This window comes from Phasianus colchicus, chromosome 3 (assembly GCF_987193195.1).
Source record: "Phasianus colchicus chromosome 3, bPhaCol1.hap1.1, whole genome shotgun sequence".
Taxonomy (NCBI): Eukaryota; Metazoa; Chordata; class Aves; order Galliformes; family Phasianidae; genus Phasianus; species Phasianus colchicus.
The window spans coordinates 32,516,245-32,543,133 of NC_143438.1; the positions used below are offsets into that span (position 1 = coordinate 32,516,245).

The window sequence follows — 26,889 nt, forward strand, 5'->3', positions numbered from 1 at the left end:
CATGGCAACACAGACAATCAACACAATTTGTGATACAAGTTTTGCTTTTTTTGAGTGGGGAGAAGGGCCCGAGTTCCTGTGGTGCTGGCCAGAATGTATGATTTTTAACTTTTTTTATTTTTTAGTTTGTTTTTATTTTACCTAGGCGTGCTCCCTTTGCATTCACAAGCTGATGATAGTAACAATTTGCTGATTTCCTATGTGTTTCCCAAGAGAAATATCCAATAAGGCTGTTTTCTGTATAAATGAATGGGAGAAGAGCAAGTTACAGTAAAAGCAAGCCAGACTCATGCTGTTCCTAGTTTTGTGAGGAAGTCCAAAAAATGGAGGAAAGAGTCACAAACTTAAGAGATGGAAGAAATACTGTAAAATAAGAAACTTAAGCAATTCAGTTAGTCTGTTGAAAAGAAGGCTGAGGAGGGATGTGAATGGAGTGTTATTAAAGTGAGAAAATATCAGGTAAAAAACAACTTTTAAAAATCCATTGAAGAATGATAGAATCAAACACTGAAGTTAAAAATAAGGAGATTCAAATTACCACTGGAAGAAATATTCTCCAGCTTCACATCCAAAATTTATGGATTCCTGAAAAATATTCTTCTGTCATACAGGAACTGTCTTGGGAGAGAGTTAAGTGGATCAAATTGCAGCACCTTATGTTGCAGGTGAAAGATGAACATCGGTATCATCACATTGTTCCCTGTAGTCTTAACATTTCTGAGACTGATAGAGTTGAGAAAGTTGAAAAAATGGTGCTTACATTTTAAGATTGTCTTACTGAATGGCAATATTCACATGCATGGAGCTGTGACATGAGTGGGTCAGGTTGGTTGTTAGAAAAATATTCTTCATCAGAAGGTGGTTGGTCACTGGAACAGTCTGCCCAGTGCTGTGGTCATGGCAGTGAGTTGGTCAGAGTTCAATACGTGTTTGGACAGTGCTCTCAGACACACTGTCTAATTGTTGGGTGATCCTGTGTAGGGCCAAGATTTGGGCTTGATGACCTTTGAGGGTCCCTTTCAACTAGGGATACTTTATGATTCTATGACTCTATGATCTGTTACAATGCAAATCCTTCTGCAGCATAACAATGGTGATGTCTGTCAGGAACAGAAATGTGATGTAGACTTTAGAAGAAACAGAGGTTTGGACAGCTTTTACAAAAATATAGAAATAGCTAAATGAACAATAAAAACTATAGTATGATACAGATATTTCATGTTAGTATGGAAGCAAACGATCTCTCCTACCAAAGTTTCACTGCTAAAATGGATGATATCACTTTTGTCTTTCTTTTGATTAGTGTTAAGGACAGTTAGGCAAAACAGGCAACAGAACAAAAATGCAGTTTAGTGATCACGAATCAACACACTTATAGCTAGTTATGATCTGAATTTGTGTCAAAAAAAAAAAAAAAAAGGACAATAAACAAGTGAAAGGACTCCCAAATTAACACGATCAGGTGCAAAGAGAGGCTAAGAGAACAGAAATACAGAGAACCCATCCTTATGGAAAAGACGTTGCAGAAGGCTGACTTGTTTATCTAAGTAGATTGCAGTGCAGAGGAGGTTGTGATTGCAATCTATAAATATATTAAGGGTGTAAATATAGTGAAGGGAAATATCTATTTAAATTAAAAGGCAACGTTAGCATAAAAAGAAATAAGCATAAAAAGACTGTAAGGGCATTCAGACCTGAAATTAGAAAAAGGTTCTTCCAGAGAAGTCTGTCACTGAAAGGGCTGCAGTTAAAAAGATCTAACTTTTAAAATGAAACCCCATGCATTTATTAAATTGGGTTTAAGGTGTGATTGTTTTATTGAGGGCAAAGAGTCAAGGTCCTATGCCTCAGAGAATCATACCTAAGAACATTTCTATTTTTGGGAATAGAATTATGACTACAGAATGCACCTTCCTCTGTGTTTCTAGGAATAAATGCACTGCACATTTTTGAGGGAAAAAAAATAGGTTTTTTCATAGGGTTGGAGTAAGGCTGAAAAGGGCATTTATTACCAAAGGCACAACATTCCTGCATGGAATTATTTGTAGTGGAGAAATTTGCTCTGCGCTAGTTAAAAATTGGCTACAAAACTGGAATGAGAAACATAGGAGTGATATCAGGAGAAGATGTACATTTGGTAGAAGGCAGTAACTTTGAGACCAGTTTTTGCTGATATTTCTGTTCCTGTATTTTTTTTAATAGCTAGACCCTTGGCAGTCTGTGGGAAAGCACCAGAAGGAACTGCAAACTCAGAATTGTTTGTAGGACTCAGTGTGATGACCTTTCATGCAGTGAAGGTATTGTGAGAACCTGTGGGGATTCTATAATGACATTAGCAGCTGCAAAGAATAGTCTAGGAGGGTAAGCAGAGCATCCCCTGGAACATGAAGAACAGTAGAACAAGTAACACAAGGTGTACATTGCATTTGTTATCTGGATGACACTGTGTACAGGGAATTATTCAGAAAAATCTTGAAGGAAAACTTGAAGGAAATTCTGAAGAGATTTCAAAATTTACTGAGGAGATTGTATGAATTCAGAAAGAGCTTCTTTACTGCAAGTGGAGTCAAAGCCAGTGAGATCACGCATTGTAACAGAATATCTCAGAACTCAGAGAGTATAAGTGGTCACTTTGAGCTGTCTTTACAAGATGAATTTCAGATATATACATTTTAATCATTCCAAGACCTGGTTTAATTCCTGTTCCACTGGCGCAGACTTATGAGGAGGTCAGAGCAATGCAGTACACATCATTGCCTACAGTGAATGCCTTCTACGTAACTACATACATACAACATCTTGTGTGTTGTGGGAACGAACAAGACTCATTGACAGTGCTGGGAAAAATTTCACTTTGTATTTTCATTTTCAATTTGGAACAGCATTGAAGATGGTGTTATGCCTTTAGGGCCCTGTGTGTGAAGAATTCATCCCAAATTCAGTTTTTATTTTAGACTCACTGTATCGTTGTTTTGCTATGTAGAAGGAATTTTATATGTATTACTCCTCCTGTGACATCAACATTTTGTAGCAAGAGCAAGAAATTAAGAGTCTAGGAAAAAATATATGTATATATGCATTCCCTTTTCTTACTTAATTAACATACATGAATGTCTGCCAGTATGAATACACCCAGGCATGGACACACAGACACACACAGTTCTAGTGCTCTCATCTGCTTGCTTAAAGATTATGATAGTTGTATGTGTAGACATCTCATACTGGGAAAGGATACTTCCTCTCTTACACTGTGGGAACCTAGGACTGGCAATAAGATTTTTAAAAAGTTAAAACAGTAATCAGAGATGGGTAGTATTTGACAGTCAATTACACAACACTGAGTGGAATATTTTTTTTTTCTAGAAGAGATAGTATAATTCTTGTACATGTAATGGATGTTAGAGTATGAATTTGGTAATATTAAGATGTAAAAAGAAAAATGCTTGCTTAAAAACAAAGTACTCTGGAAGGAAAAAATAAATAGAAGAATGAAAAAGGTCTTACTTCATATATTCAAGCTATTTTCCTCCCCTTCTTGAAGCAACCATGGTTAATCTAAAAATGTTAGTATTGGAAAGAATATGGGAAAGCAGTTGCAATCTGGGAGAATGTGTGATTTTCCCATTTGAAAACTCTTCTGGTGATGTTTCTTCACAGATGTCATGTGCATAGTTTAACTTCTAGCTAAAGTTTCTGGTTAAAATGTACCTTTTCTGCAAGCTGATCTTCCCAAAGTTTCATCACTCTTTTTATAAGATTTCAACTGGACCAGGTCCCTGACCTGGCTGTTCACCTGCTTGCACTAAACTCATAGAATCCTAAAATCATCTAGGTTGGAAAAGACCTTCAGGACCATCAAGTCCAACCAGTAACCTGGCTAACTGAGTCCTATCACTAAGCCATCTCACTTTCTGCCATATTCATGCCTCTTAAATGCCTCTAAGGATGGGAACTCATTAGTTCCAACACAAAGCATGGAACAGAAACTTGTTCTGAGTTCTGCATCTCCAGATCAGAGGAGCTGAAATGCCTAGGGGCCCTCATCTGCAATATTTCATCCATTTATTTTGGCAAGTGGTCATGATCATACAATTCCTTTTTCTGACCATGGGGACAAATGATAAATCTCACACTTGAATACTGTCTTATTCACTAAGAACTTTTGTGTAAAGGAGAAAGGACAAATTCTTAGCTATTTTCCTCCTTACAGCACCTCTATAATAATCAAACATTTTCAAAATCAGGTAACAACACCATCACCACTATGACCACAGCACAGCCCAACTAAGCTGCCTTGATATCAAGCAGTGGAGACTCTGTCATAATCTGTTATCACACTGTTTTCCAACCAAGTGAGGCTGCTTTGACTGGAGAAATAGGAAAGTTGTTCTTCACATAATACAGGCTAATGGTTCGGAAGTTCTCCAATGAAACACAGAACTAGCTCAAATCTTTCATGCGGGTGATTGCATAAAATGTTTCCTATCTTCCTGAACATTCCAAATTTAGCAGCCATTTTGTTTAGCACCCAAAGCCAGTGAACTACCACTTATTTGTGAAACTATGGTTTTTATGGGGTGAGGAGGGGAAAGAATATTTGAAGTGACTTTCAACAAAATCAGTGGTGAGATTTTTGCTTAAAATGTCTCATTGAGAAGCCTCAAAGAATGATCAGCTTGAAGGCAACAAAATGAGAAGATTAAAAAAGCAATACTCTCTAAAAGATGAAAGTACATCTTTATTTTGGCAGTGATTGCAGGTATTTCCAAGGCATAGCCAGAGAATGAAGGTCCAAACTATCAAGTGTAATAGGAGGCTTATTCTAATTTAAAAGAGACAATGAGAAATTTGGAGTATTTTCCTGTTACTGTAATGGGAAGTACAGAAGGAAGTGATATGAAAACTGATTTCCTGGAATAACAGGAAGATGTATTATGCTTTCAGATCTTTCATTCTGTGTTCTGTGATGATCAGATGGTGGAGATGTGGAATAAGGAGAAATTATTAACAGAATAAGGAGGAAACAGGTAAGATGTCAACTCACATCAATTGAGAGACTTCCACTGACTGCAGTGGCCTTCAAATTGAGCTTCAAACATTTCCTGTAGGTGAAAAAGTAGTTTATTTGGTGGCAGCTTTTGCAGTTTTAGTTCTACTATGTATCTCAACAGGTTTATAATTTGTCAGTTTTTGCTATACAAATGAAATATTGCCCATGTTGTGTGCAACCTACCAAAACAAAATAAAGACCTTTGCATATTGTGTGCATATTTTATTCCCTTTGTGCCCTGCCTCAGTGCATGAAATCAGCTCTAATTGACCCAAGTGACTGCCTGTAGCTTTGCAGGTGGCAGTCATGGTGACCAAGAATAACTGCCAGCTTCGCTTCACAAGGGGATGGTCTCAGAACTCCCTGGTATGAGAGGTGATGGTGCACTTCCATTACTAGGACTTGAGACTATGTAAAACAGAACATGAATTAAGGGTGGGGGTTATTCTCAACAATATTATAGTGGAAAAAGAATCAGTTATAATTTCTGTGCCATCGTTCAAATTGATTATTTTCTTCTTCCTTTAGAAAGATCAGAATAAAAGAACATTTTGTTGAACATGCGTATATTCTAGTTTCAACAAACCATGTCTCAGCCTCATGTGCATCTGCTGTAAACATCAATATAGGGCCAAATCCTCCTGACTTCATCTAGTGAAGACTATTTCAGTTGGCTTGTTGGGGCTATTTATCCTCAGTTTGCCTCAGAATGTTTTATAAAGGCAAAGTGTAACCTGGTTTGAATCAGTCATTCCAACTGGGAGCCCAGGCAAAAAGGGAAGATTCAGTTCTTCAAAGGAAGAAAAGGAATACTTTATATTTCTATTATATGCTTTGAGTTAAAGAATTGTAGTTAAGAATTACATTCTTCTGATCTGAAAACAAGTCTCTCTTTTTGAACAACATAAATGGTACACAGTTTAAAGTGTGTGCTGAGTTTGTTTCCTTGTATCATAGATTTTAAAACCATTTTGTTTTAGCCTGTTTACTTCACAGTTGTCCTTTTCCCCCTGCCTTTTTTGCATAATATATTGGTAAGTAATAAGAAGCAGCACTGCAGCTACAAGTTAATGGGAAACACAACTGCTTATTGAACCAGATCCCCATTATTAATTTAACAACTGAATACAAACCCTTCTGGCAATCAGTGCAATAATTCTGTTTCCTTGATTACTTAAGGTTTGCCATTGGCTTCAGTGAAAGCTTAATCCAACCCTCAGAGGGGAGAAGTGCTGCTTTTTAACACTTGTAAAGATAGAACAAGCACAAGCCTAGTTCATTTATCCTGCGTGCGTTCCCTCTGTCATCTTTCATAGACATATACATTTCTCACATGGTTTTAGGAAGAGATTAAAACTGTTCTCTTTTTCATCATTTTCCTAATATTTTATGACTTGACTGGAATGCTAAATATCTGAAGTAAAGAGGCTACAAGCAATTTTTTGTAATGAGTTATCAGAGCTCATAGTAAGTGAAAAAAATCCATCTTTGTCTTGGAACTGTATTATTCACTTCTTCAAGCAAGCACTGTAGCGTTCAGATTGGGTCGCTGCATAATGTGACCCATAGAGACGTGCACATTTCGGAGCTGATATGAAGAGAGGAGTTGCACCAGAGACTAATTTGGCCCAATAAGACTCTAGAGGGCACTCTTGGTATAGTAAAAGAGATGTATATTTTTCTGACTTACACATCTCAACCATGTATAATCAGTATGAAATGTTAGAACAGTTGCTTAAATGTATATGAAATATGAATACGTTTTTCCTGTAAGATAACAACTCCCAATAACATAAGCAAACTCAAAATTTGGTGTATCTTCCCACATTGTTGAGTAAGATATCCATGAGTACAACACAAAGATCAAAAAGCACAAAATATTTTGTTTCTCAGTTCTACCTGTTCCAAGCAACAATCATGCTTTTGCCAGAGCAGTTTAAAACTCCACCCAAAGTCCGCCAGAAGTCCTTTGCAAAGAACGTCAACTAAAATCCAATATACAGTGCAGATGCAAATTTAATGTCACTTTTTAAAAGATGTGTTTTACTTTATAAGTAATTAATCTTTATACACAAGTTTTGACTATTGTCGGCAGAAATCAAAATTGCGTGCCTTCTAAATTTTTAATTGAGCAATTCTTAGATTAAAAAAATGCATTAGTCACTTTGACTATGTTTAATATTTTAGAAGAAGTTGTTCTGCAAGAAAACAAATCATTGGTAATGAAAAACAATGCGCAGCTTGTAAGTACTTACTGTGCAAACTTTTGGAACATGTAACCTTTGTTTCTTTGAAGGCAAACAATATTGCAGGCTTGTTTCAAAATGGGAGCTTAGTTCATGTTTAAGACTTTCATCCATATGTTTCAAAACATTTTGAAGGGAAAGACCATCATCATTCCCATTTTATGGAGGGGTGTTGCTTTCTCTGTTGCTGACAGCCGATGTTACAAACTGATCTGTGCAACTGACAGCAAGTCTCACAATCTGACCTTGGCCATTTTGGGCCCCCAGTAAAGAGGACAGAAGGTTTGAAGCAGAGTTGTGCAGAATGCAAGTTAGCTGCCATCCCCTACACTTGGCCTTCTTCATTCTTGACATAATTAAACTTCTTAGACATCTCTGCCTTTGCCCTTGTATATTTTGAGAGGTGAAGATCTTTCCTCCTGTGGCTTTTGATCCAGCCATAGAGTACTTCCCTGTGTCAGTTCTGCTTGTTTTTTCCCTTGCTTGGGCAGAATGCTGAAACTAGTTGCCTGCCTGCCCTTGGGAAGTGAACCAGGTGTGGGCTCAGAGCCTCCCTGCAGTCTAGGCTTGGTAGCCAAAAATATAGCTACATTCACCTAAAACACGTTCTGTCAAAAGGAGGTCACATTTAAGAAAAAAATCCAGACCTCTTTTTATCTGAGAAGAAAAGCATTCACCCACAGCATGAGAGTTGGGATCTACTCCTTCCTTGGCCCAGAAGGTTTTAAACCAACATCTTGCACAAGTTTGCTCTTCCTATTTAAGTGAGATGGCAAACTACTTGAAGAGGAAAGGAGAATGAAAACAGATTTGTAGGGCTAGAGAGAGCAATGACAAGGAAAACAGGACATGTAAGGATTCCTGTGCTAACCTTAAGCTGGCTGCAGCTCTCTACCTATTAGACTAGACAAAAAGTATTTGCTGAATAATTTTGCCTTTACTGTGGCATTATTACTATTTTTAACACTGTAAATCTATTCCTAGCCTGTGCTGGTACAATGCATTAAATAAGCAATAACGATGCAGCATATTGGAAATCTTATTTTATTTTCTGCTACTGGATGTGTCTTCTATGACTTTCACTGCTCACTGAAAGTACACAGAGAAGCTTTATCAAGTTTGGGGTATTTTTGGTTTGGATCCAGATTTCAAAATTGGATCCAGATTTCCTCATGATCTGTGCTTATACTGTTACACAGTCCCTCTGAATCTATGATCTGTAATCTCATAAATTAAAATCAAACAAACAAACAAACAAACAAACAAACCAGCCCCTGCCTCCCATGCCATTGTTTGCCTACTGGGATGTACCTTCAGAATCCCCCTGATGCAGAGGGCTCTTCCAGAGATCTTTTTCTGACATCCTATTGCTTAATTCAAGTTGCCATTGAGTCTGTGTAATGCCTAATTAAGATTAATAAAAAAGAGCACAATGTTTAAAAGAAAATCACACTTTCAGATTTTCTGTTCTCAATTTCTTGCCAAGTTTACTAAAGCATCAAGCATAAATGCTAAGCTTATATTTTTGAAAGGCATATATCATGTGAAGCAGCTAACTAATGTTTCCATTTCGGTTGATTTTGTTATTTTAAAGGGAGCAGTGTTTACTAAAGACATAGTGCTTTTAAAATATAATCACTTAAAAATAATGTAAGTAAGCTTCTTATGTGCAAGATTCCTCAGTTTTCCCCAAGAAGGGGAGTTCCAGGAGCCAGTACTGCCCCTGGACATTTGCTTTGGTTGCACCACCAGTAGAAGAGCAATTGTGCCTGGCCTGGAGTTTGTTGGAACTTTGGTTCTTCTTCACTGGGTTTGCAGTAGATGTCAGTTGCCTTCAGCTGTTTCTGCTGCTCTGTTGAGACACGTTGCCTTTCCTTTCCAGTCTTGCTGAAAGAATTAATCACGGTATACTGATCTCAAGTGGTGATTGTAAATGACAATGTGTAATCAAATTGATCTATTTTCCAACATGCATTGTTACTGTTACTGGCACTGAGACCATCCTCCAGCTGACAGCTGCATTTTGGTGTTTCATGATCTCAAAAAGTGTATCAAGAAGCCTAACAGTAGAAATTTCCTCAAACACCCCTTCTGTAAAGTTGGTAACACCCAATGAGGAGTCAGACCCCACTTTAACTTGTTCTCCAATATGAAATGCCATCCTGCAAAGTTCACTGCTTGCTGTAGTTGCAGATGTTACTGCAGCTTGTTGGTTTGGAAACCAATGTTTCCAGGAGCACTGTCAGTATCTTCAGGCAAGGATGAGTACAACTTGGCAGAAATGAGGTATGATGTCTATATACACTCTTGAAGTACACCAAAAATTCTTAGCTACAGGTGTAATTGCATGGCCTTTACAAGGTTTTCATTGGGCATAACTCTGAACTCCATCTTTTCTACTATTCAAAACTCACGTGAGTATAAATATACACACTGATGACAGCTTCATCTCTTGAACATAGTTTCTTCTCCAGGAAATGGAATTCTTCCAGGGAGAAAGAGAAAGAATTTAGAGACCTAGGTCCTCAATGAGAAATGGAAACAGAATACATGTAGCACCTGACATCTATTATAGGCATACTCAGGTATTAACATGAACTCAAAAAATTTGCCAATTTCACAGTCAAAGTCATTCACACATTTGGGGTGTGCTGAGACCTTGTGCTGTGGCAACGAACCAAGGATTTCCCCTTCTAAGCAGAGTAACGAACAAATAGCCACAGCTGATAATATTCCAGCGTGAATTAAGAGAGAGGTAAATCACTGTCAAATTAACAAGGTTGAAGGAGTGGTTCAGAAGTTCAGCTTCGCTCTCTGAAAGTGTGAAAACACAGCATCGAGAATACAAATGAAATCCACAGGACTCCTCTTCAGGGTCATTAATCTTCATACCATAGTAAAACGGCAAGCTCTCCCCAGTGCACACCGAGAAAAACTACAAAGAGACGTTAGTTTTGAACAGTGTAAAACCTCACAAAGATTTAGATATGCTTTCTTTTTAGATATGCTGCGGCGAGCCATTTAAGGGGGCTTTTGGGTCTGGGCAAATACAACATGCTAGACTGAAACACAAGGGTTATCACTGGAACAAATTCAGGAGACCTCTAGCTGGCTCTTCTCTGTACAAGGGCAACACTGGCTGGCAAAAGGCTAAGGAGTACTCTTTTCAAGTGTAAGAAAACTGTCTCAGAGAATGATTAATTGGGAAGGAGTGGTAATTCTTCTATCATGAACATGCTAGAGGATTAGGTGACTTGCTCCTCCTTGTCAGGGTGGAAGATTATTCGCGGTTGAAAAGACTTGAGTGCTAGCAAGGTCAGCATTATTACTTTTGTTAATCTCGATGTAGTGCAATGTTTCTTATTTAATGCTTGTTATTTGTATAACTTTATGCTGTGTAAAAAATAAAAGAGCTACTGCCTAAACTTCCAATTATGGTGTGACTGAGATAATGTGAATGGGATATGGCAGTGGGAGGCTGCCAGCCCTGATGAATTCCTTCTTTATACCTTCTGATGCTAAGCACTTGTCATCTTGTTTATTCTCTGAAATTACTAATTACCAAAATGCAGTCACATAAAAGCAAAATGGAAAGACCACCCAAGCACTTCTACAATTTTCTTTTCTGGTGTATTTGACAGATACATGAGTTCAAGATAAAGTAGAGTTGCAAACTCTGCTCCCTACAAATTCTATGATTCATCAATGGAGAGTGTTGAGTCTCCAAAGGAAGAGGCATTTCTACAGCAACAAACAGACAACACTTATCTTTGACATTGCTTCAAACTCTATGCCAAACTTAAGCGTGATGGCCTGAGCACAGTCAAGCACACCATTTAATCCATTTTACAGTCTTTTTGTTTGTGGGAAGTAATTCTTATTTCAACATCAAAGTGGATCAAATATTCCCTGTAAAAGTGAACCAATAGTTGTATATTCTAGTCTTGCAAGAGATGCCATAATTATATATAACCATTTATTTCAATTCCTTACTTGCTGGCTCAAAGTATTGGAAAACCATTAGTATGTCGCATGGAGGAGATCTGATCTAGGAATTTTTAACAGTATTAATACCCATAGAAATTTATTTTGAACCTGCCCAAAAATCAGCTTTGTCCACTGACAAATCTGATTTTTATGTGCATTCAAAAGGGATGGTTGAACAATAAACAAGGCACCTATGCCTACTCTGTGTGACAGCGCAGCAGAGAAGCTGGAGGCCTGGGATGCAGAGCAAGCAGCACTCCAAGCCTAATGACTGTAAGAGAGAGTACAACCTGTTTGATATTCCATTAAATCAAAGCAGAAGTAGCTGATACATTAATGAGGCAAACTATTATAGACAGAAAAATCTTTCCGTTCCTCTTGGTTTCTAATTACTGCCCTGGGACAGTGACCAGGGAGAACACACATACATCCTTCTTCTCTATCCCAATACCACCAGTGAGATAACATCTTCTAATTCTGAAGGAATCACAATAAGGCACAATAAAGATAACATCTACATTTTCCACATTCTAGCTTAAAGCATATCTACTGATTACTAAGATCTATGCAATTGATTATTTTGTATTTTTATTCCAGTATATTAAAATTATTTTAAGTCTGCTGCTATTTTTGGATTCACTTTTGTTATTCATCATTTACTTATTGTCAACTTTTCCACATTTCTAAGCTGTTGCATGATGGGATTCTTGGTGTTTCTTTCCTTGTTTAACAGCTTTTTTTCATGTTTTTCCCTGTAAAACTTCAGTGAACCCAAGACTTGGTATTTCAATAGTTACGTAAAATAGGGAGAAAAGATACAAGGGCTGCTCTGAAAGCAGTGGCTCCTGTTTTAATTTGTTGGTCTACAACTTCAGAGGCAGATGTTGGTGGTATGGTAGTAGAGGTTGAACCTTCCTGACAATAATCCACTACATGTTGCCACGTGACAGACGGCAGCAGAGAAGCAGTCTGACGCAAGGGTGTCTGACATGGAAGTATGGATGAAGTAAAGGTGTGTCACTGAATTCCACTACGTGGAAAAAATGGCACCCACTGACATTTATAAATGTTTGCTGAACGTTGATGGAGACCAAGTAGTGGATGTGAGCATAGTGAAGTGATGGGTACTGTGTTTCAGCAGTGATGACTGTGACAGCGGTTCACCTCTGCTGGTGCAGATTCTTAGAAGCGTGGCATACAGGCTCTTGTTCATCAAAGGCAAAAATGCATAGATGTTGGTGGTGGCTATGTTGAAAAGCATTGTTTTGTAGCTGAGATTTGCTCTCTTATACAGCGTTATTGTACTCTTTCTATCTGCAGTAGTTCCCATGAATAGGAGGCATTACTTTTGAAGTGACCTACATAGCTTATAATGTCTTCACTTCAGAGAAGTATTGCTCAGATGCTTTTTGCCTTGAATGAGTTTTATTTTCTTTGACTATGGCATAAAATTTGGGGTCAACCAAGTTTCCAAAGTAAGAGAATTCTGCATTAAGAACATTAATTTTTCTTTTTGCCTGAGAAAGGCTTTTAACGCTTCTGTACTGTCGACAATAAAATATGGAGCAAAAGGGTGGAAACATTTAATATACTGGAGCTGAAACTAAAACTTGGACAATGAAGCATGAAATGAAGTATGCCTGATATCACAGGGAAACAGAATTAACAAATAGGTAAGACAGAGGAAGAACAATATTTATGAATAAAAGCATGCCATGATGATTGTATCTTGAGGAGGACAAAATTAAAGGTGGAATGCATTTATGAAGAAATCGGTTACATCCTGTATGATGATCAGAGCACCGAGGGATATATCACAAAAATCTCTTTCCTCCTCTGAAATATTTCAAAAGTGATACATAACTGGATTGCATGTAGAATATTGAGAGCTTTTGAGATGTGGGAATTGAAAGTATTATAAATCAATTAAAAATTACATCCATTATACTGTACTACTTGATAGTGATATACCTGCATCTTTTAAAAGAAGAATTCATTTCTGTTTTCAGTGACAAGCTTTTCTTAAGGAGAAACCATAACAGCAAGAGAAACATAAGGAGGTTCTATAACCTTGTAATCACACTTGTCATACACAATGTACTATTTTCCCTCTTTATAGCAGAAATGCTCAGAAGTAATATATAGTAGATGCTTCAAATTATGTTTTCTGTGACAGAAGTTAATTCTAAAGTAAGTATTCCCTGAAAGAGAAACAGAGAAAACATTTTTACATGTCTGTCATTTGTCCTTAGAGGACACAAAACAAATATGTTTTTTAAAGCTTGACACTGGTATTATTCTGTGTGGCCTCCGGCTATATGCTTTTTCCAGTTTGTAGAATTGAAGAGCTAAGAAAACAGCTTTGCATTAAGAGGAACACATTGTACAGGTTAATCATAACCATGCAGAAATCAAAATGCTGCCAACAAAATAATGGCGTACCAGCGCCAAGGGAGTCACTGAGGTGGCTGTGAGGGAAGCAGTGGGATAACAGCAACTCCTTTGCATTGTGCAGAAGTATTTCAGGCATGTGCTCCTGAATTTATTATTGATGTGGCTGGAACAGAAGTTTTTACTACTGTCGACAATAGCAAATACTCGTAAAAATTTAATTGGATAAAAGTTAATTTCAGTGTTCCTCAATGATGAAATGCATTAATTGCAAGGAGATTTTTCTTTTTATGTGTTTAAATTTTAAAAGGAAATAAAGTAGAAAAGCAGAATCAGGCAGGGGAATTTAACAAATGTAAAGATGTTGACAGGAGTGAGAGTCATTACTTAGTCAATATTGTATCAATTAACCAAATTAACCATAGTCCCTGGTGAGAACTATGTAGAATGGCACAGTTTTCTAGTTTGTCTGAGTCATTCACATCGTATATAGTGTATATCTACATTACAAACTAAGAAGCAGTGCCACATAAAATCATAGAATCATAGAATTGCTCAGGTTGGAAAAGATCTTAAAGATCATTGTGTCCAACCACAACCCAACCATACTACCCTAACTCCAACAACCCTGCACTAAATCATGTCTCTGAGCACCACATCCAAACAGTTTTTAAACACATCCAGGGATGGTGACTCAACCACCTCCCTTTGGACCCTATTCCAGTGCTTAACCACCTTTTCTGTAAAGAAGTTCTTTCTGATATCCAACCCGAACGTTCCCTGGCACAACTTGAGGCCATTTCTCCTCGTCCTGTCACCTGTCACCAGTGAGAAGAGACCAACCCCGCTCTCGCTGTAAGCACCTTTCAAGCACTTGAAGAGAGCAATAAGGTCTCCCCTCAGCCTCCTCTTCCCCAGATGAAACAGCCCCAGTTCCTTCAGTCTCTTCTCATAGGGCATATTCTCCAAGCCCTTCACAAGCCTTGCTGCTCTTCTTTGGACCTGCTTCAGCACCTCACTGTCCTTTCTGTACTGAGGTGCCCAAAACTGAACACAGTGCTCGAGGTGAGGCCTCACCAGTGCCGAGTACAGGGGCAGAATTACTTCCCTAGTCCTGCTCACCACACCATTCCCAATACAAGCCAGGATGCCATTGGCCTTCTTGGCCACCTGGGCACACAGCTGGCTCATATTCAGCCAACTGTCCATTAGTACACCAAGGTCCCTTTCCATCAGGCAGCTTTCCAGCCACTCCTCCCCAAGCCTATAGAGTTGCCTGGGGTTGTTATGATCAAATAGCAGGACACAACACTTGGCACTGTTGAAACTCATACAGTTTACCTTGGCCCATCGATCCAGTCTACCCAGGTCCCTCTGTAGCGCCTTTCTACCCTCTATCAGATCAACATTCCCTCCCAACTTGGTGTCATCTGCATCTTAATGAGGGTGCACTCAATCCCCTCATCAAGATCATTAATAAAGATGTTGAATAGAAATCGCCCCAGTACCAAACCCTGGTACCTGGGGGACACTACTCATGACTGGCTGCCATGACTGGCTGAATTTAACTCCACTGACCACAACTCTTTGGGCCTGGCCATCAAATCAGTGTTTCACCGAGCGGTGCGTATGTCCCTCCAAAAACCACGGCAGCCAGCATCTCCATGAGGATGCTGTGAGGGACGGTGTCAAAGGCTTTACTGAAGTCCAGGCAGACTACATCGACAGCCTTACCTTCATCCAGTAAGTGGGTCACCTTGTCATAGAATGAAATCAGGTTTATCAGACAGGATCTACCATTCGTAAACCCATGCTGACTGGGCCTGATCCCCTGGTTGACCTTTAATTGGTCCATGATGGCTCCAAGATTATCCATTCCATAACCTACCTGGGCACCGAGGTCAGACTGATAGGTCTGTAGCTACCAGGATCATCTTTCCAGCCCTTTTTGAAGATGACCCTCACATTTGCCAGTCTCCAGTCCACCGGGACATTCCTGGTTAGCCAGGACTGTCGAAGAATGATGGAGAGTGGCTTGGCAACCACATCTGCCAACTCCCTCAGCACTCTAGGGTGCAATCCATCTGGCCTCATGGACTTGTAAGTGTCCAGCTTTCAGAGCAGATCCAAAATCATCTCATCATGGATTAGGCAGGGCCTAATACATTCTAGATGTAGAAGATGTAGAAAATGTAGAACTAGAAAAATATTGATTGCAAAAATTTTAAATGTAATAAATCCATTAAATATTCACATAATCAGAGGTTGTACTGGTGACAATTACTACTTTGGAAGGAAAGGGGTTAGCCTGCTCCCAGCTCTAAGCATTCCAGAGGCTGCCAGAAGAATATGAGAGATTCATGTGCAGTTTGTAAACCAACAGCATTCCAAACCGTTGGTAGAAGTACTTACAAATGTTTGATTTAACTGATCAGGGTATAACTATACACAAATAAGGAAAATGAACGTGAAAAAGGCTTTGTGGAGTCAGGTTGAGACATAGCTGCAAAAATAATAATTTTAGGCAATATTGGCACAGAGATTTGAAATCAGTGTAATTTGACAGCATAGTATAGCAATACTTAAATAAATGAAATGGAAAACAACACATATATACTGTGGGACAAAGTCTATAAAAGATCTTCTCTTCATTTACTGAGCTTATATTTTTAGCCCTGAGCATGTAACATCTCTGTACCTCTGAAAAGCTGTTAAAAAGAATATGTTGAAAGGGGACAACATAAAAGATAACAACATGCAATTTTATCGCTGGAGTAACAGGACAGCCTTTAGTTCCTTGGAATATAGGGACTTGTCAGTAACCCAGAAAAAGCTCATATATATTTCTTATGCTTTCCAAGTGTCTGAGTACAGCAATAAAATCACAGAAAAGCCAGCAGTAACCTGAAAAAACCCTCCAAAGTCCTCATACAAGATACGGGGTTGGGAAAGCTTCCTTCACACTGGTATGGAAACTGTGGAGGAGAATTGAAAGAAAGTGCTCACAATACCATTTGATTCTCTGTAACTTTCATATTTTCTCTTTCGTGACAGCAGCAAGAGTGAAACACTTCAGTGAGCAATATTGCTAGCATACAGGCACATCTGTGACACGCCACCACTGTTGTATGATACGAGAGCATCTAATTAAAAAGCTCGTAAAATTGACCTTCAGTTATTTTAATATTAAAAGATAAAGACAGAGGATGTTTCTTAAAAACTGACAGTCCTATCATTTCCTTACTGAGGTTCCACTGCTTAAAAATATATATATATATATATATATATATATATATATATATATATATATATACACATAATAGAATTGCACATGAAAAAGCTGTTCAGGAAACTAAAAGCACATTTCAGGAACGAGCTTTATGTATTGGTAATGACACCACCCCCTAATGCCATATTCTTTTGTAGTGACTATGGTCACCTAGCAGGTGCCACAAAGTTCCTTCTTATTGTAGCTTAGACTCAGATCAATTACAGCAATGTACTGCAGTAAATTTGTTCATAGTACTTGGTCAGACTATGGTGCAGTTTCATTAACTTTCATCCCATCATATGGACACTTTCACACATGTAAGAGCTAAAAAATTTAGAGGACTATAATCTTTTGTTCATATGGTTTCCCTAACACTAATAACACAAGATAACTGCAATCTCATTAAAAAATATGAACTCTTGAAAATAAACCAGTGTGAGGTTTGGGCATTTTGGGAGCAGATTTTTCTACTGTTCTTATGAAAAGGCTACAATACATAGCCAGCAGCAAAAGCACTAGGCGGAATGTGTTCCTGTTAAACTGATGCTGGATTTCTTATTAAAAGAAGTCTTCTGAAGGAGCTCAAGATTTGGTCTAGAAAGGCTGCTTCATGGGTTAATGTATTCACCTATAAATAAAAGCAGTGACAGCTCTCCTGTCAGTACATGCTGATGGACGGTTCCTTTTTCTACCATTACAGCCTTGTGAATGTGGGAAAATTAATTTAAGTGGTAGTTAATTTCTAATGAATTCCATTCAAGCGGTTAATATGGTCCCTTGATGTTATGGTAACCTTCATGGATCATTGCATTATGTAAATAAATTCTACTTTATGCTGTTTTTTTTTAAAAAAAAAAAAAGAAAAAAAAAAAGATTGGTGAGTCCAGCCAAATCTTTGCATATACAAACATGCATAAAATTTCCTAAAAAAAAATCACTTACAATAGACTGTTTAAGAGGAGCATGCACAGTACTTACATAGTATATCATTCCTACATATGGGACACCTATTCATTATATAATGTTGTTCAGATTGTCTATTATTTGGAGCAGGGAATAGGAAGACTTTTGGAAAGAAAAGCAACGCCCCTCAAAATTGTAGCAGAAATGCACCTTTTGTGTCAGTGAGGGACCCTCCACCCCCTTAAATGAGCTGTCCTGCATGGCACGAACCACTGGATGAGCTTCATGCACCCCAGCTCTCACCATGTCCACTCCTCTGAGGAAAGCCTTCAGGCAGGGTGTGTTCTCTGGGAACACACGCATAACATCTCACTCTTGCTGTTCAAGTTGCTCAGCTTCTTCTCACTTACTTCAATAGGGTTTAGACTAGGCCTTTATTACTGAGATTTAAGAGTATTTTTTAACATAACAAATAGTGTGCAATATTTATTTTCAAATGGATTTCAGTATTCAAATTCACATACATTTTTGAAAGGTAATGAAGGGTTCCTTTCACTGTCTCATACATACTACTTAGAGAATATCAAAGTTCTTGTGTGAGCACACAGATTTCTATGGTTTTATACTTTGGGAAGCTAAGAAAAGCCTAGGTGTGCCAGAAAAGCAAACTTTTGTTGAAAAGAGAAGCTAGTGGCATCTCTTATGACCTAGCACAAAAAGCAGGATGCTTGCATAGGTGAGGTAGCAATAGGAAACCAAAGTGAAGGAAAATGGGAATATGGTATAGGAAGAAAAACATCACTCACAAACTGAGGAAAGTGGGCTGCTGGCTACTTGTAGGACAAAACCTGTGCATAATAATGTCTCAGGTACAGATGCTGAGGTGCCAGGTAAGCTGGCCTATAAGTTCAAAGGTAGCCCTAAAATGTACCGGGTGTTTCCAAGAAACACAGAGGCAGCTATTCATCTGTCACAGTGGCAAAACTTGAAATATTTGGGAGGATGGAATTCTATAAAATATTTCAGAAAAGATTAACTCAAAAGATGTATGGTGTAGTCAATAATGTCTAAGAACATATGAGAGGAAATGCTTGTAGGCAGAGACAATATCTTTTATTAGACAATTGAAACAGTTGGAAAAAAAATCTGGTAAGCTTTGGGCATATGTGAGAATAACTTGTATACCCAAAAGCTTTTCTATTTTTTCTAACTATATCAGTGATCTAATAAAATATATTACTTCTCCTTACAAACCTTATCTCACAAATTCAGAAGTTACACAAAAGGTCTATCAAGGTGAAGAGAGGAGCTAAAACTCTGTTTCATGAGAAAAGACTAAAATAACTTGTTTAGCTAAGGGAAACAAGTATTGAGAAAGGACACGGTTGCTACCTAGAAATAAATACCAAGAGGGTAAAATCCACAGGAACAGCAGTATTAAACGTGAAAGATAATGCTGGCATAAGTATAAACAAGTTCTGAAAAAATTTAGAGGTGGAGTTAAGAAGATTGAGGAGGACAGCTCTACAATATCTTTCAAGGAATGGTGCTGGCAGAAGACACACAGTTTTCAAGGATTTTCTTAAATAATTATTTAAGTGGCTGGCAGGATAGCAGGGTGGTGGAATTGCCTTTACGACTTTTTTCAGGGATCCGCATTCTCTCACTTAGTTGGCCTAGAGCTGCTTGTTACCACGCTACTCACAGGCAGCATCTCTTGGAGGAACTGGAGACAGTACAAACACATACTGCTTATAGAGACTCCAAATGTTGAACTTGACAGCCCTTAATACCAATGATTCCCATTTTGGCCCCTGCCACTACAGTTCTCAGACCTACCCCTCTTTAACAGACATTAAACACCAACTATGCCATCACTAGAAGCCTTAACGTGGGCTGCTTTTAGTTCTGCTCTTTAATTTTTCAAGCAATATCAAGGGATGCAGCCAGAACTCAGAGGGGCTCTACCACATACCCAGAGGCCAGAAGTGTTCCTCCATTACAATCAGCTTGTCTTTCTGGGCTGGTCATAGCTGACTGCGCTGCCAACTGGGCTTGTTTTCCCTCCTGACCCATTTGAACATCATGCACACCACAGATTTCAAGTTCCTTAAAAAATAAAACATCTTTACTGCGTGATCAAGACAATGAGATGGGTGATGAGACAGTCCTCCACGTCTGTGTTTTGACCAGATGACACTGAGTGTAAAGACATGGTATGAAGTCCTGGGAGACACGAAGGCAGACTGGAATAGTACAGGATGGGCTGTAAGAACCAGGCTGCATGTTTAAGTTAGACCAGTTTAGACACTGAACTGTTTCTGAGTGTCATCTAAGCTATGAAAGCATCCTGGCAGCTGTCCATTATGTACACAGTGCAGATGTTCAAGCAAACAAATCACAGGAGCAAAACAGAATGTTTCAAACTGACTCAGGAACTGTGTCCTCTGTTTCAAAAATCCAAAGAAAACCTAACATGTGTATGAATTAACTACTGCTCCAGGAACAGATGTCAAAAAGTGCAAACAGGGAACCATTGTGACATCTGAATTTGCTTTCAGAAGTATAAGGACAAGTGATATACTACATCAGCGATCTAGGAGTAATAGAGATCAAGGACAGATAAATGCAGGGTAATAAAATCAGCAAAAAGTAACAATTACAGGGAAGTCACAGGGAAGATTTTATGCTGCTCAATACACAATGTAATCAAAATTTTATTTAGTTACATTCTAATGTGCAGTGGCAAGTGGGCATTACAGCTGTATGTGCAGAACAGAGAGTTGCTTGAGAAGCAGTGTAAAATCTCAACTGGTCATAGAAAAGAGTTCAGGTTTGTCGTCACTTAACAGAAAGTTGTAGTGTTAATTTGATCTTGACAGAAGACTGGCAAGCACAAAATTGAGGAGCATTTTAACCTCAGTGATATTAAGGCTGATTCTGCATACAGGTCTCATATCTGTATATTTAAAAAAGGAAAAAATGAGAAGAAATGGGGAACGGTGAGGGGGAAGATATAGGAAATGTAACTATTCAGAGGCTAGAAAAAATATTTTACACTGAAGAATTTAAGATGATCAATCTAAATACCTTATCAAAAGACAAGGGTGACTTGAATTTAGTCTCTGTATCTTGTGAAGAAAAAATAAATGACTAACAGTGGAAGACAGAAAATTCAGTAACTGTATATCAAAGCAAAGCCATTACATTTTTAACAGGGAAGCGATAGCGTTTCAGAGCAGGCTCACATTTGCACAACCAGCTGCCTGGTCTACCCACTCTGTATTCGTTGGCTGTCTTTTTTGACTCATAAAATTCTTCAGCCTTCAGACTAAGCCTTGGATTACTGTTTTGTATTTACTGTGGTTGCAGTTCACTTAAACACATCATATAAGTTTCTCTTTGTGACAGTGCAATTGGAGATTGGGATGAATGACCAGACAACTCTCCTGAAACCAACATGTCGTTTAATAGAAGGATGAGCATTCAAAGCAAAAGTAAAATACTTGACACACAATCTAACTACAATGGTTGTTATCTAAAGCCTGAATTTCGTAGAAAAGTGACCCATTTTAGACACTGCAGACATGGCTTTTATAAAGAAAAAGTCTCCCAAGTTATTTTCCTCATGATAAACCCCCTTTTAAAACTTGAGACTACTTGTTCCTAGCCTTTTCCTCATTTGGACATTGTCCATTACCAATCTTTAATCTCAGAGAGAGGCTTATATTATTTCTTGCCTGCTTCTTTGCTCACTTTCAACCATCAAATGGAACTTGTGCATTTTTACATCAAACAGCTCCACCAAGTACACAGTTCATCTTCTTCCCCTTGCCTTCCTGCACAATGCAGCACATAAAAACAGATGCTTTCTTGAAAAATAGTGCTCTATTTCAATACTGTATTCACATTTACAGGCAACAGAGCTCAAAGTTTGACACCCAAGCTTTTCAGTGAAATGTGAGTTTTCCATTTCTGGAGGCTGGTGGATAACTCCAGTAAGTGACAGCTTAATCTAGGGTACCAATATTCTCTCTATACCCATTTTCATCATTTTTAGATCAGGTTCAATGTCTTCACTGTGATGAATCTCTTATAAAGATTGCTGCCTCCACTATGAGTGGGATATGGAGCAATAACTAAACTGCTGCAGTTTATCTCCCAGAGGTATAAAAGTAAAAGAGTACCACATACCTAAACAAACTGGGCAGAAACTGTGACAGTTCAATAGCAGCTTCTTGTGCAGTTCAGCTATTCCTGAAGGAAGAAAAATCCTGTCCTGGATAGCAGGAGAAATCAGACAGACGAGGACAATCTCTCATGGGTAGTGACATAAATCATTCTCTCAAGCCAGAAGGAAGCCAGCCCATTTTCACTCTCTAGGACTATCACATTCAACTACATTTAAGCTACTAGTACAGATTCTAAGGTCTAAAATTAATAATCTGATAGGCTGTGATGGAATGAATATCAATATCTGAATGGATGAACAGCCTTATTAAACTGAATGGGACAAATGCATTCTTATTTTGTACCTTAAAAGTAATCTGATAGTTTCCATCACAGTGCATACAAAGCATGTCCAGCCTTGCTGATTCAGTTTTAGAATATGCATATGCTGCAGATAGACTTCATTACCAAAAGCTTGGTGACATATATCTCATATCAGATGCATAGAGCTCACTGAAACTTCAGGAAGACTTTGGCATTACTCTGAACACATTCTGAACAGTGCCTCCCATGGCACTGTTGCATCCATCTGCATTGCTTCCTACTAGAAAGCAACCTTCTACTCACCTTCTTATGCCTTATGTAAGAGCACTTGTTTTTTTGTATTTCTTACTGTAAAGCTGCAATTCCAATTTTTCCTTTTCTTTGCACAGTTAGATTCGCAGATATTACAGACTGTTCAATCACACATTTCATTTCCCTACAAATGAAAGCTTCCAAACGCTAATACTTCATAAAAGCACTAGCAACTACCTTTAAAGTTAGCCCTTCATTTTTACGCTTATTTTTATTTTTCCAATCTATATAATATTTGGAATAGCTACAAAGTGCACACTGAACCAAAAAACAGCTACTATTTTAACTGAGTCTGAGAAATAGACTTCGGAGGTGTCAGAATCTCAAGAAGTCACCTGTCAATCAGCTCACCTCTGTGTGTATCTCCTTGATCCAAGCAGATACAGCTCCCCCAGTACTACACTTCCCAAAGATTTCTCCCCCACCTGTCATTACTGACAAGCCATTGTTCTGAATTCAGCAACCAATGCAGCAATTCCCATACACATAAAGTCTGACAGTCATTAATATACATGAGTTCTACAATTTATCCTCCAGTTGACCTAAATACATATCCACCTGTTACGTATCGAGAATGTGACAGTCTCATTCCCTAGGACAGTTTTGAGGAATTAAGCAAGTTCAGTCACTCACAACTGCAAATTATTTTCATAACTGTACAATGGAGACAGTCACAGGAGACATCAGTTGTCACACTCCTACTCTACTGTGGGGATTTAAAGAATGAGGAATTACTGGAAGGGGTATCGTAACACAATATCAGCAAGAAACTAGAGGCTGAAACTGTAATTGGAGCCTAAGTCTTATTCGTTTTCTAGTGTAAGGATTCATCTTCCTATGGTATTGGGTCCTATTTTCCCCCCAAACCACCTTACAGTCTAACTGCACTCTCATCACTGCCTACCTTTCAACTTCTACCCTTACAACACTGTGCAAAAAACCAATGAAATAAAAAAGCAAAATCATACAACTATGGAACTAATATCAACGGGTATTTTTAGTATTCCAGGACTAAATTTTTAGCCTGGGTAGCTTAAGTAGCAGCTGAATGTCCTAATCTTTGTAAAAAGCTATTAAGTAACATGGCACCTGGAAAATCTGCAATGCAAGATGTAAACCCTTACCTACCAACAATGGGGCTAACATAATTGGCATCTGACTTTATAGTAGCAAAAACGTACATGCAGCTCCTCCAACTCTAGTCACCTTCACAACATCACCCAGATTACAAGAAGATATGAAGTCTTTTTTTCTTCTACCTCTGTAACAATTTGTGGACATCTTCAACAAAAAGCCTTACTCAGAAGCATGAAATTCAGTATTCTCGCTTAACAGATAGAAAAACAGAGACAAAGGCAAAGTCACTTTTTCAAGATTATCCAGCAAGTAAACAGCAGAATATAATCACAATTCCAAGCCTTCTGGTTTATAATCCCATAACCCTCTTTCCAAAAGTCTGTATGTGGTACCAACTAAGCTGTATAAATGATGGCCATAAACATTGCATTCTTTTGAACCCCCCACCCCAGGTATCACAAACTGACCATTCAGATGATGACACATGAATAATCTGTAGCGCTATCAAACAATTGATATTACTTCAAATTTTAAGTTTCTGACTAGCAGTAAATTCAATGACTTTAATTGAAAAAATATTTTCTTCTAATTATGAATTGTTGGGCTGAGTCTGTATTCTATAATAACCTGAGCTAAAGTTCTGGGCTAAAAGAGAAAACATAAGCATAGTGTTTTGCGCACCTCTCTCCAGTACAGTAACTGTATCTGTAAATTTCATTCCCTGTTGCAAAGAGGAATTACAATTGGATTTAACAGTTACCAAGCTGATATGAGTAAATCCACCCTTGAATTCCACATACAACTACAGTGTGATTCAAACTCATGATCAATTGCTGTTCCTAGCCCTGATGATTCAAACTTGCAGATCTCCCTCTTCAACATTTGATGCTGCTCAGTCTGAAACCCAGCACAATTCGTTGTATAATAAATAAACAGATGTTATAATTAAGAAACATACAAGAAAATCAGGCTAAACAGATCATCACACTAAAGAACAACAGGTGGAAAGCTTACCCTTATCCTAGGCTCACCAAGAAGACTCCAAGAGGAGCAATCTCCAAAAGAGATTCTTCCCTACTGGTAGTCAGCTCTCAAGTGGGGTCTAAGTGAGGTGGAGCCAGGCTCCACCCTTCTGGTAGCACTGGTGAATTGTCTTCACCTGTGCTCCCAGGGCTGACTCATTGCTCGCCTCAGGTGGTCAATCAGAGGTTCAGGCTGTGATTCAGCAGTTCCTATACATTTGTCTGGCCTTTTCTGACAGAATCATGGAGCTGGATGAACTGTTTGGGAGGTGATTCCTTCCCTAAAAAATCCCCCAGACTCTCACTTTATCAGATGGGCAACTCATTTAACCTATGGCTCAGTCCCTGCATATTCCTCATGATCATCCAGAAAAAGGGTTGAGAAAATCACTGGGTTTTCTAAACTTATTTGCACTGTTTACCTTAAAGAGGTCTTAATAGCTACACTCATCAGCTGTGTGTTTACAACACACAGGACTTTTCTGCCAAAGGAAAATATAAAACAGACACCTAAAATAAAAAGGTATTGTTAACTTGAATTGGAAAATTAGAGCTTTTAAAGACTCCAGTTAGATTGCTTAATTGGTAATGTGCATTAAAGCAGGAGTAAAATTTTCCAGGAAACTCTTCTGCTTACATTTAAATGCACAAGCATTTAGAAAGTAGGAGTATCTACAAAAGTAATGCTTCCTATTTTACTACGCTGGACCACAATGATGGAGGTAGATGTTGGCATGGTATGGCAGTAGAAGCTGAACCCTCCCAAAAATATTCCGTTACATTTTGATGCTGTGAGACAGACAGACAAGGGACAATATGACAAAATGGTGTAGGATGTAGAAATATGCATGAAGTAAAGGTTACAGCAGTGGCAACAGTGAAGTGAAAGACATGAAAATACTTTTTCAATGTAGTGGAATACTGGTGGGAAGGTTCTATCTCTACTACCATACCACCAAAATACACCTCTGACACTGTGGGCCAACATAACAAATCAGGAGGAGCAGCCCCCATATGAATCAAAAGTTGGAACATCATCTTTCAGTGTAACAATTTTTTTCTACTATAGAGCCCAACTACATTTTATACCGTTGGTTCTGTAACCAGTTTTCAACATCAAGGTTTTCTTAATGGAAGAATTATAGTATGTTGTAATAAGGCACTATCAACCATATTTATTTTTGTTTTGCTTAGTACGAAGCACAAATATCTCTCTGAGTCAGAGGATTTCACTTCGCTCTTACTAACTTAAAAGTAAGCTGATAGTAAGAGAGACTTTGAGGCTAAGAGAGTAAGAAGTCCGGAGATGTGTCTTTCCATGTTATTTCTCAGCATCCGTGGTTTGAAGCAGGGTGAATGCAGTGACTGCTACGCTACAAACTTCGGTTACTTCACTTTTAGAGCCAAGATCCAACACTGTCACTTTCTGATTTGGGTCCCCAGCAGCCAGCCAGGACAACCAGGGAAAAGGGAGCGATCCTGCTGACATGGATATACATACAATTCAAGGCCTTGCACACAAGCACCACGTTTATTGCTTTCCTCTCTTTTGGGACACGCTCCCAGCCACTCACGAGCGCCGCAAACACGGGGCTACAGCTTCCGTTGCTTGTGCCGGGGGTTGGTCTTGCAGCACACGTACAGCCGGCCCCGGCGGCGAACGATGTAGCAGTCCTTGCAGCGCCTTTTTATCGACGTTTTAGTCTTCAGCCCCGCACAGAGCCGCAGCAGCCCGGGCAGCGGCGGGCCAGCCAGCAGCACCCGGCTGCGGGCGGCCTCCACACCGCACAGCGGCACAGGGACGGCCGCCATCCGCCACCGCGGCGCCAGCGAGCACAAGGGCGAGCGGCCCAGCGAACGGAGCGGCCCGGCGGCGACCCTGGCCAGGAAGGACAGCATGATCCGCGCCCTGCGGGGACAGCGAGCTGTGAGCGAGCTGTGAGCGCACCGACCGCCACTGGCTCCCCACCCCGCCCCTCCTCCCCCTCCCTCCAGAGGGGCGCAGGGCGCGCGGCACGACCGTTACCGACCCCGCCGCCCCGACGGACGCCGACCGCTCCTCTCCCAGTCGGGCCGAGGGCGCCCTCCCGCGTGAGCCGCGCGCATGCGCAGTGCCGAGACCAGGCGGAGGAAGGG

At 39.2% G+C, this 26,889-nt stretch overlaps 1 protein-coding gene across 1 annotated transcript; it reads right to left on the reverse strand.

Moving 5' to 3' along the window:
• Positions 1–21,295: 21,295 nt before the first annotated feature.
• Positions 21,296–26,882, reverse strand: MRPL36 (mitochondrial ribosomal protein L36). The gene is made up of 2 exons (XM_031589119.2): positions 26,784–26,882; positions 21,296–26,662 (listed from the first exon to the last, which is right to left on the reverse strand). The coding sequence occupies exon 2, from the start codon at positions 26,650–26,652 to the stop codon at positions 26,347–26,349; it is 306 nt and encodes a 101-aa protein (XP_031444979.2). The 5' UTR covers positions 26,653–26,662; positions 26,784–26,882; the 3' UTR covers positions 21,296–26,346.
• Positions 26,883–26,889: the final 7 nt, after the last annotated feature.

What these genes read in the sequence shown, in the direction of transcription:
- MRPL36 (XM_031589119.2), bottom strand. Translation starts at nt 26,652, where the DNA reads ATGCTGTCCTTCCTGGCCAGGGTCGCCGCCGGGCCGCTCCGTTCGCTG.